At 35.1% G+C, this 13,560-nt stretch overlaps 1 protein-coding gene across 1 annotated transcript in view; it reads left to right on the top strand.

Annotated features, from left to right (window-relative positions):
* The window catches only part of CCT6 (chaperonin containing TCP1 subunit 6), a 61,367-nt gene that overhangs the window by 24,041 nt on the left and 23,766 nt on the right, over positions 1–13,560 (top strand). The window contains exons 4-5 of the mRNA XM_089086739.1: positions 8,558–8,772; positions 10,323–10,333. Coding sequence (XP_088942865.1) covers positions 8,558–8,772; positions 10,323–10,333 — 226 coding nt within the window. The remainder of the gene's footprint in view (positions 1–8,557; positions 8,773–10,322; positions 10,334–13,560) is intronic.

Here is a 13,560-nt window from a genome sequence, read left to right on the forward strand (position 1 = left end):
ATGTTTGACTACAATAATGACCGTGGCATCCTCATAGGATGCCAATCATAGTATAGAAAGGCACATAGAAAGGCAAAATCATAGTATAGGCATTCCTATCTTCTATGGAAAAATTTAGAATTGAACTTTAAATTTTTTATATATTCAAAAAATTAAGAAGTGAAATGAAAGCTTATTTATTTTAAATGTTAAATTTCAGAATTGAGCTAACTTTTTTTTCTCTTCTGTAAAAAAATTCAGAGGAGTACTGTCACATTTTGCAGTTCTTCGAGAAAACTGAGAATTAAAACAGAGCCAGAATTAAAGTGGAGTTCCATATCTTCATGATGAATATTCACAATAAAAGTATAACTTTTCCTATCTTCTATGAAAATTTGGAACAGAACTTTAAATATTTTCATCTCTTTGAGAAAAGTCGGAACTGAATTTAAGAAAATTTGTAATTAAAGTGAAACTTTTTATCTTCATGGAAAATAATCGCAATCATAATATAACTTTTCCTATCTTCAACGAAAAACTTTAGAACTGAACTTAAAATTTTTTATTGGGGAAATAAGAGTTGAATTGTGTTCTTTGGTAAAATTCAGAATAGAATTTGAATATTCACGATCAAAGTATGACTTTTCCTATGTTCTACGAAAAATTTGGAACAGAACTTTCAATTTCTTCATCTATTTCAGAAAAGAATCTGAACTGAAGTGGAAATTTTGATATTATTTTGGGAAAATAGATTTGATCAATAAATTGTTTCATTTTCATTGAGAAAATTCAGAATCGAAGTTAAACTTTTCTTCTTCCGGGAAAATATTTGGAACAGAACTTTAAATTTTTTCATCTCTTTGAGAAAGGTCGGAATTGAATTTAAGAAAATTTAGAATTAAAGTGAAACTTTTTATCTTCATTGGAAAATAATCACAATCATAGTATAACTTTTCCTATCTTCTACGGAAAAATTTAGAAGTGAACTTTATATTTTTTATGTCTTGGTGAACTTGAAACTGAAGTGGAAGATTCATATTTTCTCTAGAGAAATTAGAATTGAATTTTGTTCTTTGGTAAAATTCAAAAGAGAACTTTAACTTTTCTATCTTTTTTGAAAAATTTGGAATAGTACTTTAAATTTTTTCGTCTCTTTGAGAAAAGTCTGAACTGAATTTAAGAAAATTTAGAATTAAAGTGAAACTTTTTATCTTCATGGAAAATAATCACAAATCATAGTATAACTTTTCCTATCTTCTACGGAAAAATTTGAACTAAACTTTAAATTTTTTATGTCTTGGTGAACTTAAAACTGAAGTGGAAGCTTTTTATTTTCTCCGTAGAAATTAGAATTGACTTGTTTTCTTTGGTAAAATTCAGAAGAGAACTTGAACTTTTCTATCTTCTTTGAAAAATTTGGAACAGTATTTTAAATTTTTTCATCTCTTTGAGAAAAATCTGAACTGAAGTGGAAACTTTTTATATTATTTTGAGGAAATAGAATTGATCATGTCGGAAATAGCAAATTACATACCTCAAATCATAAGTTTCAGACAACACACACCTACGAAATACTAAGAAACCTTAGCTCAGAAAAGCCTGAAATAGCCAACTACTCATCCCAAACTGTAGGTTTCAGACAACAAACACCTATGAGGGACTAAAAATCCTAGCTCTGAAAAGTCCAAACAGCAAACTACAAATCCCAATTCATAATTTTCTGACAGCACACATCTATGAAAAGCTATGAAATATAGCAAGGAAAAGTCAAAAATAGAAAACCACTCATCCCAAATCATAGGTTTCAGTCAACACACACCTATAAAAGGCTAAGAAATCTATCTCAGAAAAGTCAAAAAATAGCAACCATCACATCCAAAATCAGAGGTTTCAGACAACACACACTAACAAAAGACAAGCAATCTAGCTTAGAAAAGCTCGACAGGGTAATTTACATATCCAAAATCATAAGTTTCAGACAACATTCACCTACGAAATACTAAGAAATCTTAGCTCAGAAAAGCCTGAAATAGTCAACTACTCATCCAAAACTAGAAGTTTCAGACAACAAACACCTATGAGTGACTAAGAATCCTAGCTCTGGAAAGTCCAAAAAGCAAACTACAAATCCCAAATTATAATTTTCTGACAGAACACACCTATGAAATGCTAAGACATCAAGCTCAGAAAAGTCAAAAATAGCAAATCATTCATCCTAAATCATAGGTTTCAGTCAAAACACCCCTACCAAAGGCTAAGAAATCCAGCTCAGAAAAGTCAAAAAATTGCAACCCACACAACCCAAATCATACGTTTTAGACAACACACACCTACGAAAGACTAAGAAATCTGGCTATGAAAAGTCGGAAATAGCAAATTAGATACCCCAAATCATAAGTTTCAGGCAGCAAACGCCTACGAAATACTAATAAACCTTAGCTCAGAAAAGCATGAAATAGCAAAACACTCATCCCAAACTATAGGTTTCAGATAACAAACACCTATGAGGGACTAAGAATCCTAGCTTTGAAAAGTCCAAAAAGCAAACTACAAATCCCAAATGATAATTTTCTGACAGCCCACACCTATGAAAGGCTAAGAAACCTAGATCAGAAAAGTCAAAAATAGCAGATTAACCATCCCAAATCATAGGTTTCAGACAACATACACCAATGAAAGGCTAAGAAATCCAGTTCAGAAAAGTCAAAATAGCAAACCATCCATCCCAAATCATAGGTTTCAAACAACATAAACTAACGAAAGACTAAAACACCCAGCTGAGAAAAGCCTGAAATAGTAATTAATATATCCCAAATAATCAGTTTCAGTCAACATTCACCTACAAAATACTATGAAACCTTAGCTCAGAAAAGCCTGAAATAGCAAACTATTAATCCCAAACTAGAAGTTTCAGAGAACAAACGCATATGAGAGACTAAGAATCATAGCTCTGAAAAGTCTAAAAAGCAAACGACACATCTCAAATCATAATTTTCTGACAACACACACCTATGAAAGGCTAAGAAATCTATCTCTGAAAAGTCAAAAATAGCAAATCACTCATTCAAAATCATAGGTTTCAGTCAATACACACCTATGAAAGGCTAAAAAATCCAGCTCAGAAAAGTCAAAAAAATAGCAACCCACACATCCCAAATCATAGGTTTCAGACAACATACATCAACGAAAGACTAAGAAATCTAGCTCAGTAAAGCCCGAAATAGTAATTTACATATCCCAAATCATAAGTTTCAGACAACACACACCTACGAAATACTAGGAAACCTAGCTCATAAAAGCCTGAAATAGTAGACTATTCATCCCAAACTAGAAGTTTCAGACATCAAACGTCTATGAGAGACTAAGAATCCTAGCTCTGAAAAATCCAACTAGCAAACCACACATCCCAAATCATAATTTTCTGACAACACACACCTATGAAAGGGTAAGAAATCCAGCTCAGAAAAGTCAAGAATAGCAAACCACCCATCCCAAATCATAGGTTTCAGACAATACATACCTATGAAAGACTAAGAAATCCAACTCAGAAAAGCCCGAAATAGTAATTTACATATCCCAAATCATAAGTTTCAGACAACATTCACCTAGGAAATACTAAGACATCTTAGCTCAGAAAAGCCTGAAATAACCAACCACTCATCCTAAACTAGAAGTTTCTGACAACAAACACCTATGAGGGACTAAGAATCCTAGCTCTGAAAAGTCCAAAAAGAAGACTACACCTCCCAAATCATATTTTTCTGAAAGCACAGACCTATGAAAGGCTAAGAAATCTCGCTCAGAAAAGTCAAAAATAGCAAACCACTCATTCCCAAATCATAGGTTTCAGTCAACACACACCTGCGAAAGGCTAAGAAATCCAGCTCAGAAAAGTAAAAAAATAACAACACACTCATCCAAAATCATAGGTTTCAGACATCACTCACATACGAAAGACAAAAAAATATATTTATTAAAATTTGTAAATAGCAAATTAGACACTTCCAATCATAATCTTTTGACAGCATATACATTCGAAGTATTAAAATATCATAGCCCTGAAGGGTCTGAAATATAAAACTACTGATCCTAAAGCATAGGTTTCCGACAATAAGCACTTATGAGAGACTATGAATTCTAGCTCTGAAAAGTCCAAAAAGCAAGCTACAAATCCCAAATCATAATTTTCTGACAGCACACACCTATGAAAGGCTAAGAAACCTAGCTCAGAAAAGTCAAAAATAGCAAATTAACCATCCCAAATCATAGGTTTCAGACAAAACACACCTATGAAAGGCTAAGAAATCCAGCTCAAAAAAGTCAAAAATAGCAATCCATCCATCCCAAATCATAGGTTTCAGACAACACACACCAACGAAAGACTAAGACATCTAGCTTAGAAAAGCCCGAAATAGTAATTTACATATCCCAAATCATAAGTTTCAGTCAACACACACCTACGAAAGGCTAAGAAACCTAGCTCATAAAAGCCCGAAATTGCAAACTACTCATCCCAAACTATAGGTCTCAGACAACAAACACCTATTAGGGACTAATAATCCTAGCTCTGAAAAGTCCAAATAGCAAACTACACACCCTAAATCATAATTTTCTGACAACACACACCTATGAAAGGCTAAGAAACATAGCTAATAAAAGCCGGAAATAGCAAATTAACCATCCCAAATCATAAGTTTCAGACAACACACACCTATGAAGGGCTAAGAAATCCAGCTCAGAAAAGACAAAAATAGCAACCCACACATCCCCAACCATAGGTTTCAGAAACACACACCAACGAAAGACTAAGCAATCTAGCTCAGGAAAGCCCGAAATAGTAATTTACATATCCCAAATCATAAGTTTCAGACAACACACACCTACGAAATACTAGGAAACCTAGTTCATAAAAGCCTGAAATAGCAAACTATTCATCCCAAACTATAGGTTTCGTACAACAAACGCCTATGAGAGACTAAGAATCCTAGCTCTGAAAAGTCCAACTAGCAAACTACACATCCCAAATCATAATTTTCTGACAACACACACCTATGAAAGGGTAAGAAATCCAGCTCAGAAAAGTCAAAAATAGCAAACTACTCATCCCAAACTATAGGTTTCAGACAACAAACACCTATGAGGGACTAAGAATCCTAGCTCTGAAAAGTCCAAATAGCAAACTACACATCCCAAATCATACTTTTCTGAAAGCAGAGACCTATGAAAGGCTAAGAAATCTCGCTCAGAAAAGTCAAAAATAGCAAACCACTCACTCCCAAATCATAGGCTTCAGTCAACACACACCTACGAATGGCTAAGAAATCCAGCTCAGAAAAGTCAAAAATAGCAAACTACACATCCCAAATCATAATGTTCTGACAACACATACCTATGAAAGGCTAAGAAACCTAGCTCAGAAAAGCCGGAAATAGCAAATTAACCATCCCAAATCATAAGTTTCAGACAACACATCCCTATGAACGGCTAAGAAATTTAGCTCAGAAAGGTCAAAAATAGCAATCCACCCTTCCTAACTCATGGGTTTCAGACAACACACATCAACGAAAGACTAAGAAATCTAGTTCAGAAAAGCCCGAAATAGTAATTTACATATCCCAAATCATAAGTTTCAGACAACATTCACCTACGAAATACTAGGAAACCTAGCTCATAAAAGCCTGAAATATCAAACTATTCATCCCAAACTATAGGTTTCAGACAGCAAACGCCTATTAGAGACTAAGAATCCTAGCTCTGAAAAGTCCAACTTGCAAACTACACATCCCAAATCATAATTTTCTGACAACACACACCTATGAAAAGGTAAGAAAACCAGCTCGGAAAAGTCAAAAATAGCAAACCATCCTTCCCAAATCATAGGTTTCAGACAATACATGCCTATGAAAGACTAAGAAATCCAACTCAGAAAAGTGAAAAATAGCAACCCATACACCCCAAATCATAGGTTTCGGACAACGCACATCAAGGAAAGACAGGGCCTGGGGAGGGCCCTTGAGGGCCGGGTGGTCCTTTGGGAGCTTGGGGGACCTTTGAGGACCGGGGGCTTCCTTCGGGGTTGGGGTAGGGGGATCGGAACCCTTTGGGGTTGGGGATAGAGGACCTCACGACACTGTTCAAATGGAACTTGTGTATTATAACGACCACAGAGTTTCACCCTCAAATCCTCCTCTAAAATCTCTTCAAAAATCATCTTTTAAAATGTCTCTAAGTGTTTTGCCGAAATTATTCCCTAAAATAATAATTTGATCTGAAAAGATATAATAAAGCCTTAAAAAAGTATTAAAATGGGGGCTCAGGAGCTTTTGGGGCTCTGAGGGTCCTTTGGGAGCCCGGAGAACCTTTGAGGACCGGGGGCTTCCTTCGGGGTTGGGGTGGGGGGATCGGAACCCTTTGGGGTTGTGGTATGGGACCTTACAACACTGTTCAAATGGAACTTGTGTATTATAACGACCACAGAGTTTCACCCTCAAATCCTCTTCTAAAATCATCTTTTAAATCATCTTTTAAAATGTCTCTAACTGTTTCGCCGAAATAATTCCATAAAATGTCTAAAACGGTTTCGCCCAAATAATCCCTAAACGTAATTTCAGCGTGTTCCTTTTGTTTTTGGCATCTCTGCGCTGACACATTTCAAATTACTAAGAAACCTGATTCCCACGCTAAAACAATTCACCACTAAGATGTTTCTTTGAGAATTGTTTCCATGGCGTTTGGTTATTAGTATCTTTTGGAATTCGACCAGTAGAATTGTTTCCGAGGCAAAGACATTAATGACTTGGATCTATTCCTGGAGAATTGTTTCTAATTACCTGTAAGATATTATTAAACTTTGTCCGGAAACAATTTGATTAATGACTGACAGCACAGGTGTTAGGTCATTGACCCCATTAACCACGTGTTCTCCCTAGGGACTCTATGCCCATATATGGTGCCCCGTCAGCATTAAACTAAATTGTAGATGGCAGCAGGGGTGAGTGTCACGATCAATAGAGGCCTTTCTACCCATGCTTCAGAGCTATGTTTGACTACAATAATGACAGTGTCATCAAACTATCTACTCTTAGTTTGAGGCATTCCTTAGGTCTTTCCCTTAATCATGATTAATTTGCATTAACATGATATTCAGTCAGTCAAATGAGTGCCAACGATTATTCTTAGGCAATTCCTTTGGAAAATACTTAGCAAGTCTTATTCAGATTTTGATGCACCCAAGCTTCAGAGCCATGTTTGACTACAGTAATGACCGTGGCTTCCAACTATCGACTCTTAGCTTGAGGCAGACCTCGGGTCTTACCCTTAATCATGATTAATTTGCTTTAACATGATATACAGTCAGTCAAATGAGCGCCAACAGCTATTCTTAGGCAATTCCTTTGGAAAATAATTAGCAAGTCTTATTCAGATTTTGAAGCACCCATTCATCAGAGCCCTGCTTGACTATAGTAATGACCATGGCTTCCAACAATCTAATCGTAGCTCGAGGAAGACTTCGAATCTTGCTCTTAATCAGGATTAATTTGCATTAACATAATTAACATGATATACAGTAAGTCAAATGAGCGCCTACAACTATTATTAGGCAATTCCTTTGGTAAATAATAAACAAGTATTATTCAACGTTTATAACACCCATTCTTCAGAGCCTTGCTTGACTACAGTAATGACCACGGCTTCCAACAATCTAATATTAGCTCGAGGAATACTTCGAATCTTGCCCTTAATCATGATTAACTCGCATTAACATAATTAACATGATAACTTGCTCTGCCCTGGTTTTCGATAACCAGCTTTTGTCGTATAATAAGATATTTTATTCTCTTTGTTCTTTTCTTTCTTATGCTATTTCTTTTTTAATTTCTGGCTCTTGTAAATTACTATCCCTTTGCAGAAACCGACAAAGCGAAAACGTGGATGAATTTTCGACAATATGGCATCTATTTCAAGTACCCAAATTAAATTTTGTAGTCTTGCCTTTAAGTGAATTATTTATCAGGGAAAACTCCTCGTTATCCCTGCTGTACACATTTGGTTTTTGGTTAGTAACAAAAGCAAAGTAATTATCACGATATACTAAGTTTTCATTTTGTTGCCTTCTTCGAATTTTCTTTTCTTTATTTGTCCTTAGTTTTTTTTCCTGGCTTCCATAAATCACCAATTATTTTAGAATTTACCTTTGAAAATAATTACTTTTGCCCGTATTAGAACTTTGAGGGGAGGGGCAACATCTTTAATTCTTGGCTAAAAATTTCCTCAAGAAATCTGAGCAAAAAAAAAAACGAATCACGAAACTAAAAAAATTATCACCTGCGTATTCTCCTTAATGCTTTAGATATTCCTGTATTCCTAACATAGCTACCTCTATCAGCAGAAGGATGGAGGTAGTCTTTAACAAACTCCGTTTATGACAGGATAAAAGATTAAATATCAGTTTCTGTATGCAATTAATTTTATAAAGCCTATGTACATGCTATTTTACCCATGTCTTACCTAAGGGGGGAAGGATTTGGTTTCACCAGAATATACACCATTCATTCTAGTCTTTAATTATTCCTTTAAGGTATGTGTTGATGCAGTTCTTGCTATCAAAGAAGCAGATAAGCCAATTGACTTGCATATGATTGAGATAATGGAAATGCAACACAGAACTGAGCTGGATACTCAATTAGTTCGTGGATTGGTTTTAGATCATGGAGCTAGGCACCCAGATATGCCAAAGCGTGTAGAAAATGCCTATATTCTCACCTGTAATGTGTCACTAGAATATGAGAAAACGTGAGTTTGAATTTGTTTTTACCTATATTAGGCCCTGTTAGGCTTTAATGTAAAACCCTTATTTTGGTCAACAAATTAGTAGGGCCCTAATTCTCTGGAGATAGAAAAAAAAACTTAGTGCATTAGAGAATCATTCTGGTAGTATTTTTGGATTTCCCCACCCCTAATTCTTCTCTGCCTTAAAACCCAAAAATTTCGTGAAAATATCCCAAAATCCTTTCCTATTGACTGAAATACATCCTGACCCAGGAAATACCCGAGGACGTAGAAAGCGCTAGGTGCTGCAGGCCTTCCCTCCCATAAATTTTTAATCAGATGTCGATATTTTGTTGTAGACATCTTTGAAACATTGCCTATATTTTATATTGAGTTAATATTTGTATTCATGACTCAAACTGTAATTTGATAGTGCGTATGGATGTTTTTTTTAGTGAAATGATTTGAAGCTTTTTTTTGCTGACAAGTATAATAAATACTACAGAAAAACCTAGTATTTTCCTTACAGTAAAAGTCTGTTTTTATTTTTGAGGAAAGAAGTGCTAAGAAATTGCAAATTTACTTCTTTGAAAGTATCTTTGTTAAAGATATGTATCCTATATATAAAGATTCATAATCAGTTTATAATACATTGTTGTCATTATTTTTACAAATGCAGACATTACGTGGTAACATAAAGTGGAAACTAGACAAAATTAAATAAAATGCCCCCTCTCTCCCTCTCATATACATTGAATTTTGGGGTACATGTATGGACTGACATAGTTGATTTTGCAAGGAATTTGGGTAAAAGCGTAAGATAATGGTTGATTGCTGGCCAGACCATTTACATTTTTTCTCTTATTAATGCCCGAGAATTAAGGTATATGAAATTAAGGTATGTGAAAAAGAAGTAAAGACAAGACATTTGGGCTTTTACCAACGCTAAATTAGTCCCAAGTTTCGAGTAAATCACAAAATATGTTTATGCCTTTTAATATGGACTTGCATAAGGGAGAACCCCTTTTGTGGTAACTGAAAGGCTCTATGTGGCATATTTTATCATGCTAAAACGTATATTGTACTCTCGTAGAGCTGATAATACTGGATCGATTTATTGAACCTAATTTTAAGTTTTTTTTTTTTGTGTGTGTGTGTTTTTGGGTTTGTTTGATTGTTTTTGTTTTTGTTGTTTCTTTTTTGCCTGGAGAAAAGGTCGGGAAATCAGAATTTTAATAGTAAAATTTTCTATAACATTATTTATGCACTAAAGGCCTTTAAACTTCTTGTTCAAATACCTGGGATCTTTTGAAAAATATAAATTAATTTTCAGTTTTTCCCTGTTTTAAAACTATGTCTTGTAACTTATAAACTTATGAGTGAGATCCATCATACTCGTGTGTTGGTGTCATCGTAAAAGTTTCGAATTAAGGACGTTTGATTCCAAAAATGCTATTTTACGCGTCTCAGCGTCGGCTGTCAGTCTCAAAGACAAAGGGCTCATTAGAAAAAAATTATCAGCGCCACAGGGAGCTTCCGAAGCAATTTTCGTATAAATTGATAAAGGATGTTAGATATGTCAACAGTTCGAAAAGCTAACGAGAGGCTAAATTAAAACAATTGAAACCTATAATCTATTTTCAATTGTTAGGGAAACCACAGTAAAGGTAACATACAGTGGCGAAAAGTCCTATGCATTCCATTAAAAATTTTTGACACGAATCTAAAATCACACAACCTTCATAACTCCGTCTTTGCGCACGCGCAATGACAAATATTTCTGATGAAAAACCAAGTATCAACTGAAACTATGGCTCTGACGTATATGCTTCTGCTGATGTATTGCTCTGACGGTCCTTCAAATTGCCTAATTACGCGCTTTGAAATGTGTGCCATGTTTGGAGAAACATTTCTCTATTGTATAGCGAAATTGTAATTATTAGTCATGTCTTTGATCAGAGAAATGCGAACAGATTGAACACAATCAACTTAAGAAGACAATATTTTACTCAAACAACTGGCATTGATGCCAGTGAACAATCGTTACCCCTAGAAAAGCTTAGAAAATACCTATTTATTAAAGTTTCCTCTAAAAAAAAAAATACAAAAAAATAACCTTTTCCCAGAATTTCAAAAAGTATTTTATATCTTCCAAAAAAAATGGTCGCATTTTCATTTTTCTCATTGAACAAAATTGAAAAAAAACTGATGTCATTTTGAGGGGCTTCTGGCTCTCTTTAAAAACTTCAAAGTTCTTTCCGTAATAATGTTTTTATATTTAGTTTAATGAAGGTAATAATTACCATCCTTGAATCATCTAAATACAGAGCCGTTCGAAGGGGGAGGGGGCAGCTGTGTCAGCTTGCTTGGGCGAAGCGGCTTGGGTAGGTTACGGCGGCTAAGGGGCTTTCCACTTTGATCAAAATTGTTGCCTTTGATTCAGATTTACTTACTTATGTTTTAGTCGGGAGATGGCACTGTGATACGTGCCACCAAGCCTAGGTATGATTCTCGCTATAAATGGCAATTTCTTCTCGCTAAACCGTTTTTTTGGAATTTCGTTCTTAAGTTTTTGGTTACTATGGAGCCCCAATAAGGGATCAGCATTCAGTTTACTCCAGAAGTTATTATTAAATTATGGAAGGACATAGTAAAGACATCAGGTGATGTATTCATTTTGTTGTCAGCTACAATCCTACCTAAATAAGCCTTCACATGTGCTGTAGCCTGTGCTAAAAATCAGCTGTAAGTCAGCCATTAATTATTGTCAAAAGTAAGTGAATAATGTCAATAAGTAAGTGAATAACCGGTCAACCCGAAGAGGTTGACCGGTTCGATTCGACGTGTCGCAGGGATCTTTAAGTATAAGTGCTATTTAATGCAGAAAAGTGGGAGCCATAACGCTCCATAAAATTCATGGCATGTTTCTGCGTTTCTAATTCTACTGATTCTTTCTGCACTTCAGGCGTTAATCTCCATCTGTCCTTTGGTTTTCTAAAATTGCCGATGGGCAAAAATACAACCTGTATAAATTTCATTTTGTTTCGGTGGAAGAACTTGGCTTGTATTGACCCTCCTTAGAAAAATGGCGTCGATTCCTGGGCCTTGGATGTCCGTCCCTATGGAGATCCATATTTTGTGGTCAGGAAATCCGCGGTCACATTCTGAAAGCTTTCATCCTCATTCATTTGAATTTGGTGTTTGAAAGATGGAGTTTCCTTTGATGTTAATTGGATGAGATTTTCAAGATTTCATCAGCCAATATTTTTAAACATGAAAGGCCTGGAACTCTGAAGCAAAATTACTAATCATGTCTTTGATCAGAGAAATGCGAACATACTCAATACAATCAACTTAAGAAGCAGAATTTTACTCAAACAACTGGGATTGATACCAGTGAACAATCGTTTCCCCTAGAAAACCTTAGAAAATACCTGTGTATTAAAGTTTCCTTTGAGAAAAAAAAAAAAATAAATACTTCTTTCCGAAATTTTCAAAAAGTACTTTATATCTTCCAAAAAATGGTCGCATTTTCGGTTTTTTTCATTGAAAAAAATCGAAAAAACTGACGCCATTTTGAGGGGCTTCTGGCTCTTTTTAAAAACTTCAAATTTGTTTCCATATTAATATTTTTATATTTAGTGTAATGAATATAATAATTACCATCCTTGAATCATCTAAATGCAGAGGTGTTCGAAGGGAGGGGGTGCAACTGGGTCAGCCGGCTTGGGTAGGTTACGGCGGCTAAGGGGCTTTCCACTCTGATCAAAATTGTTGCCTTTAATTCTGATCATTTTAAAGAAATTTGAATGATTTAAAAACCTTTTCTAATTTACAGAAATAATTTTTGAAATAGAATCAATTTTTTACGAAAAACTATTTTCATGTACAAGATTGATGAATGACGTCATAATCTTAGGTTGTAACCATGTATGGCGTGAAAGTAAATCTGGGTTGCGGTGGTAGCTAGCAACCTAGTAAGAGACGATCACGTCCCATACTAAAAAATACAATAACCCATATCTCCTGAAAATGGGGTCAGATCGAAACACAAAGTCCACGATTAGAACCGCCTTGTCTGATACTCCTATATACGAAACTTACAGCCTCTTGGCTTGAACAACAAAGAAAACATGCTGGCTTGAAAAACAAGAAAAGTGGTTTGAACTACAACACTCTTTATCGACGGTATGTTTTTTTTCCATCTTTTTCTCCTCAGTTTGATCGGCACTGGAAAAACACAGATGTATATATATATATATATATATATATATATATATATATATATATATATATATATATATATATATATATATATATATATATATATATATATATATATATATATATATATATATATATGTGTGGGTGGGGGGGGGGGGGGTTGTGTCGACACCGGGGGTTTTGGTTATATGATCTTTGAGCTATTTTTAGCAAAATAGCTACCTCAAAATTTTATCGGATGCATTTGGGAAAAAAATGGGCGTGGGGGGGGGGGCTAGTTGCCCTCCGATATCTTTTGACTCTTAAGAAGTGAACTAGAACTTTCAATTTTCTATCAAATGAGCCCTCTCTGAAATTTATACGAGCATTCTTTCCATAAGAACCATATATTCTGCCCCCAGGGCAAAACTTATAACCCTTGCCCTGAAGACCATGGGGGAGGGGAGTTTCATGCTTAAAGATATGATTTCCAGAACTTTCAACTACCTTTAACAAAAGGACTATCTCAAATTGTTGATTGGATGTGGTTGGGGAAAAGGTGGACGTGGAAGGGGTGTTAGCTGCCTTCCCATCCCTTTCGAATATTAT

This window comes from Artemia sp. Qi Xiang Cuo, chromosome 3 (genome assembly GCF_049724085.1).
Source record: "Artemia sp. Qi Xiang Cuo chromosome 3, ASM4972408v1, whole genome shotgun sequence".
Taxonomy (NCBI): Eukaryota; Metazoa; Arthropoda; class Branchiopoda; order Anostraca; family Artemiidae; genus Artemia; species Artemia sp. Qi Xiang Cuo.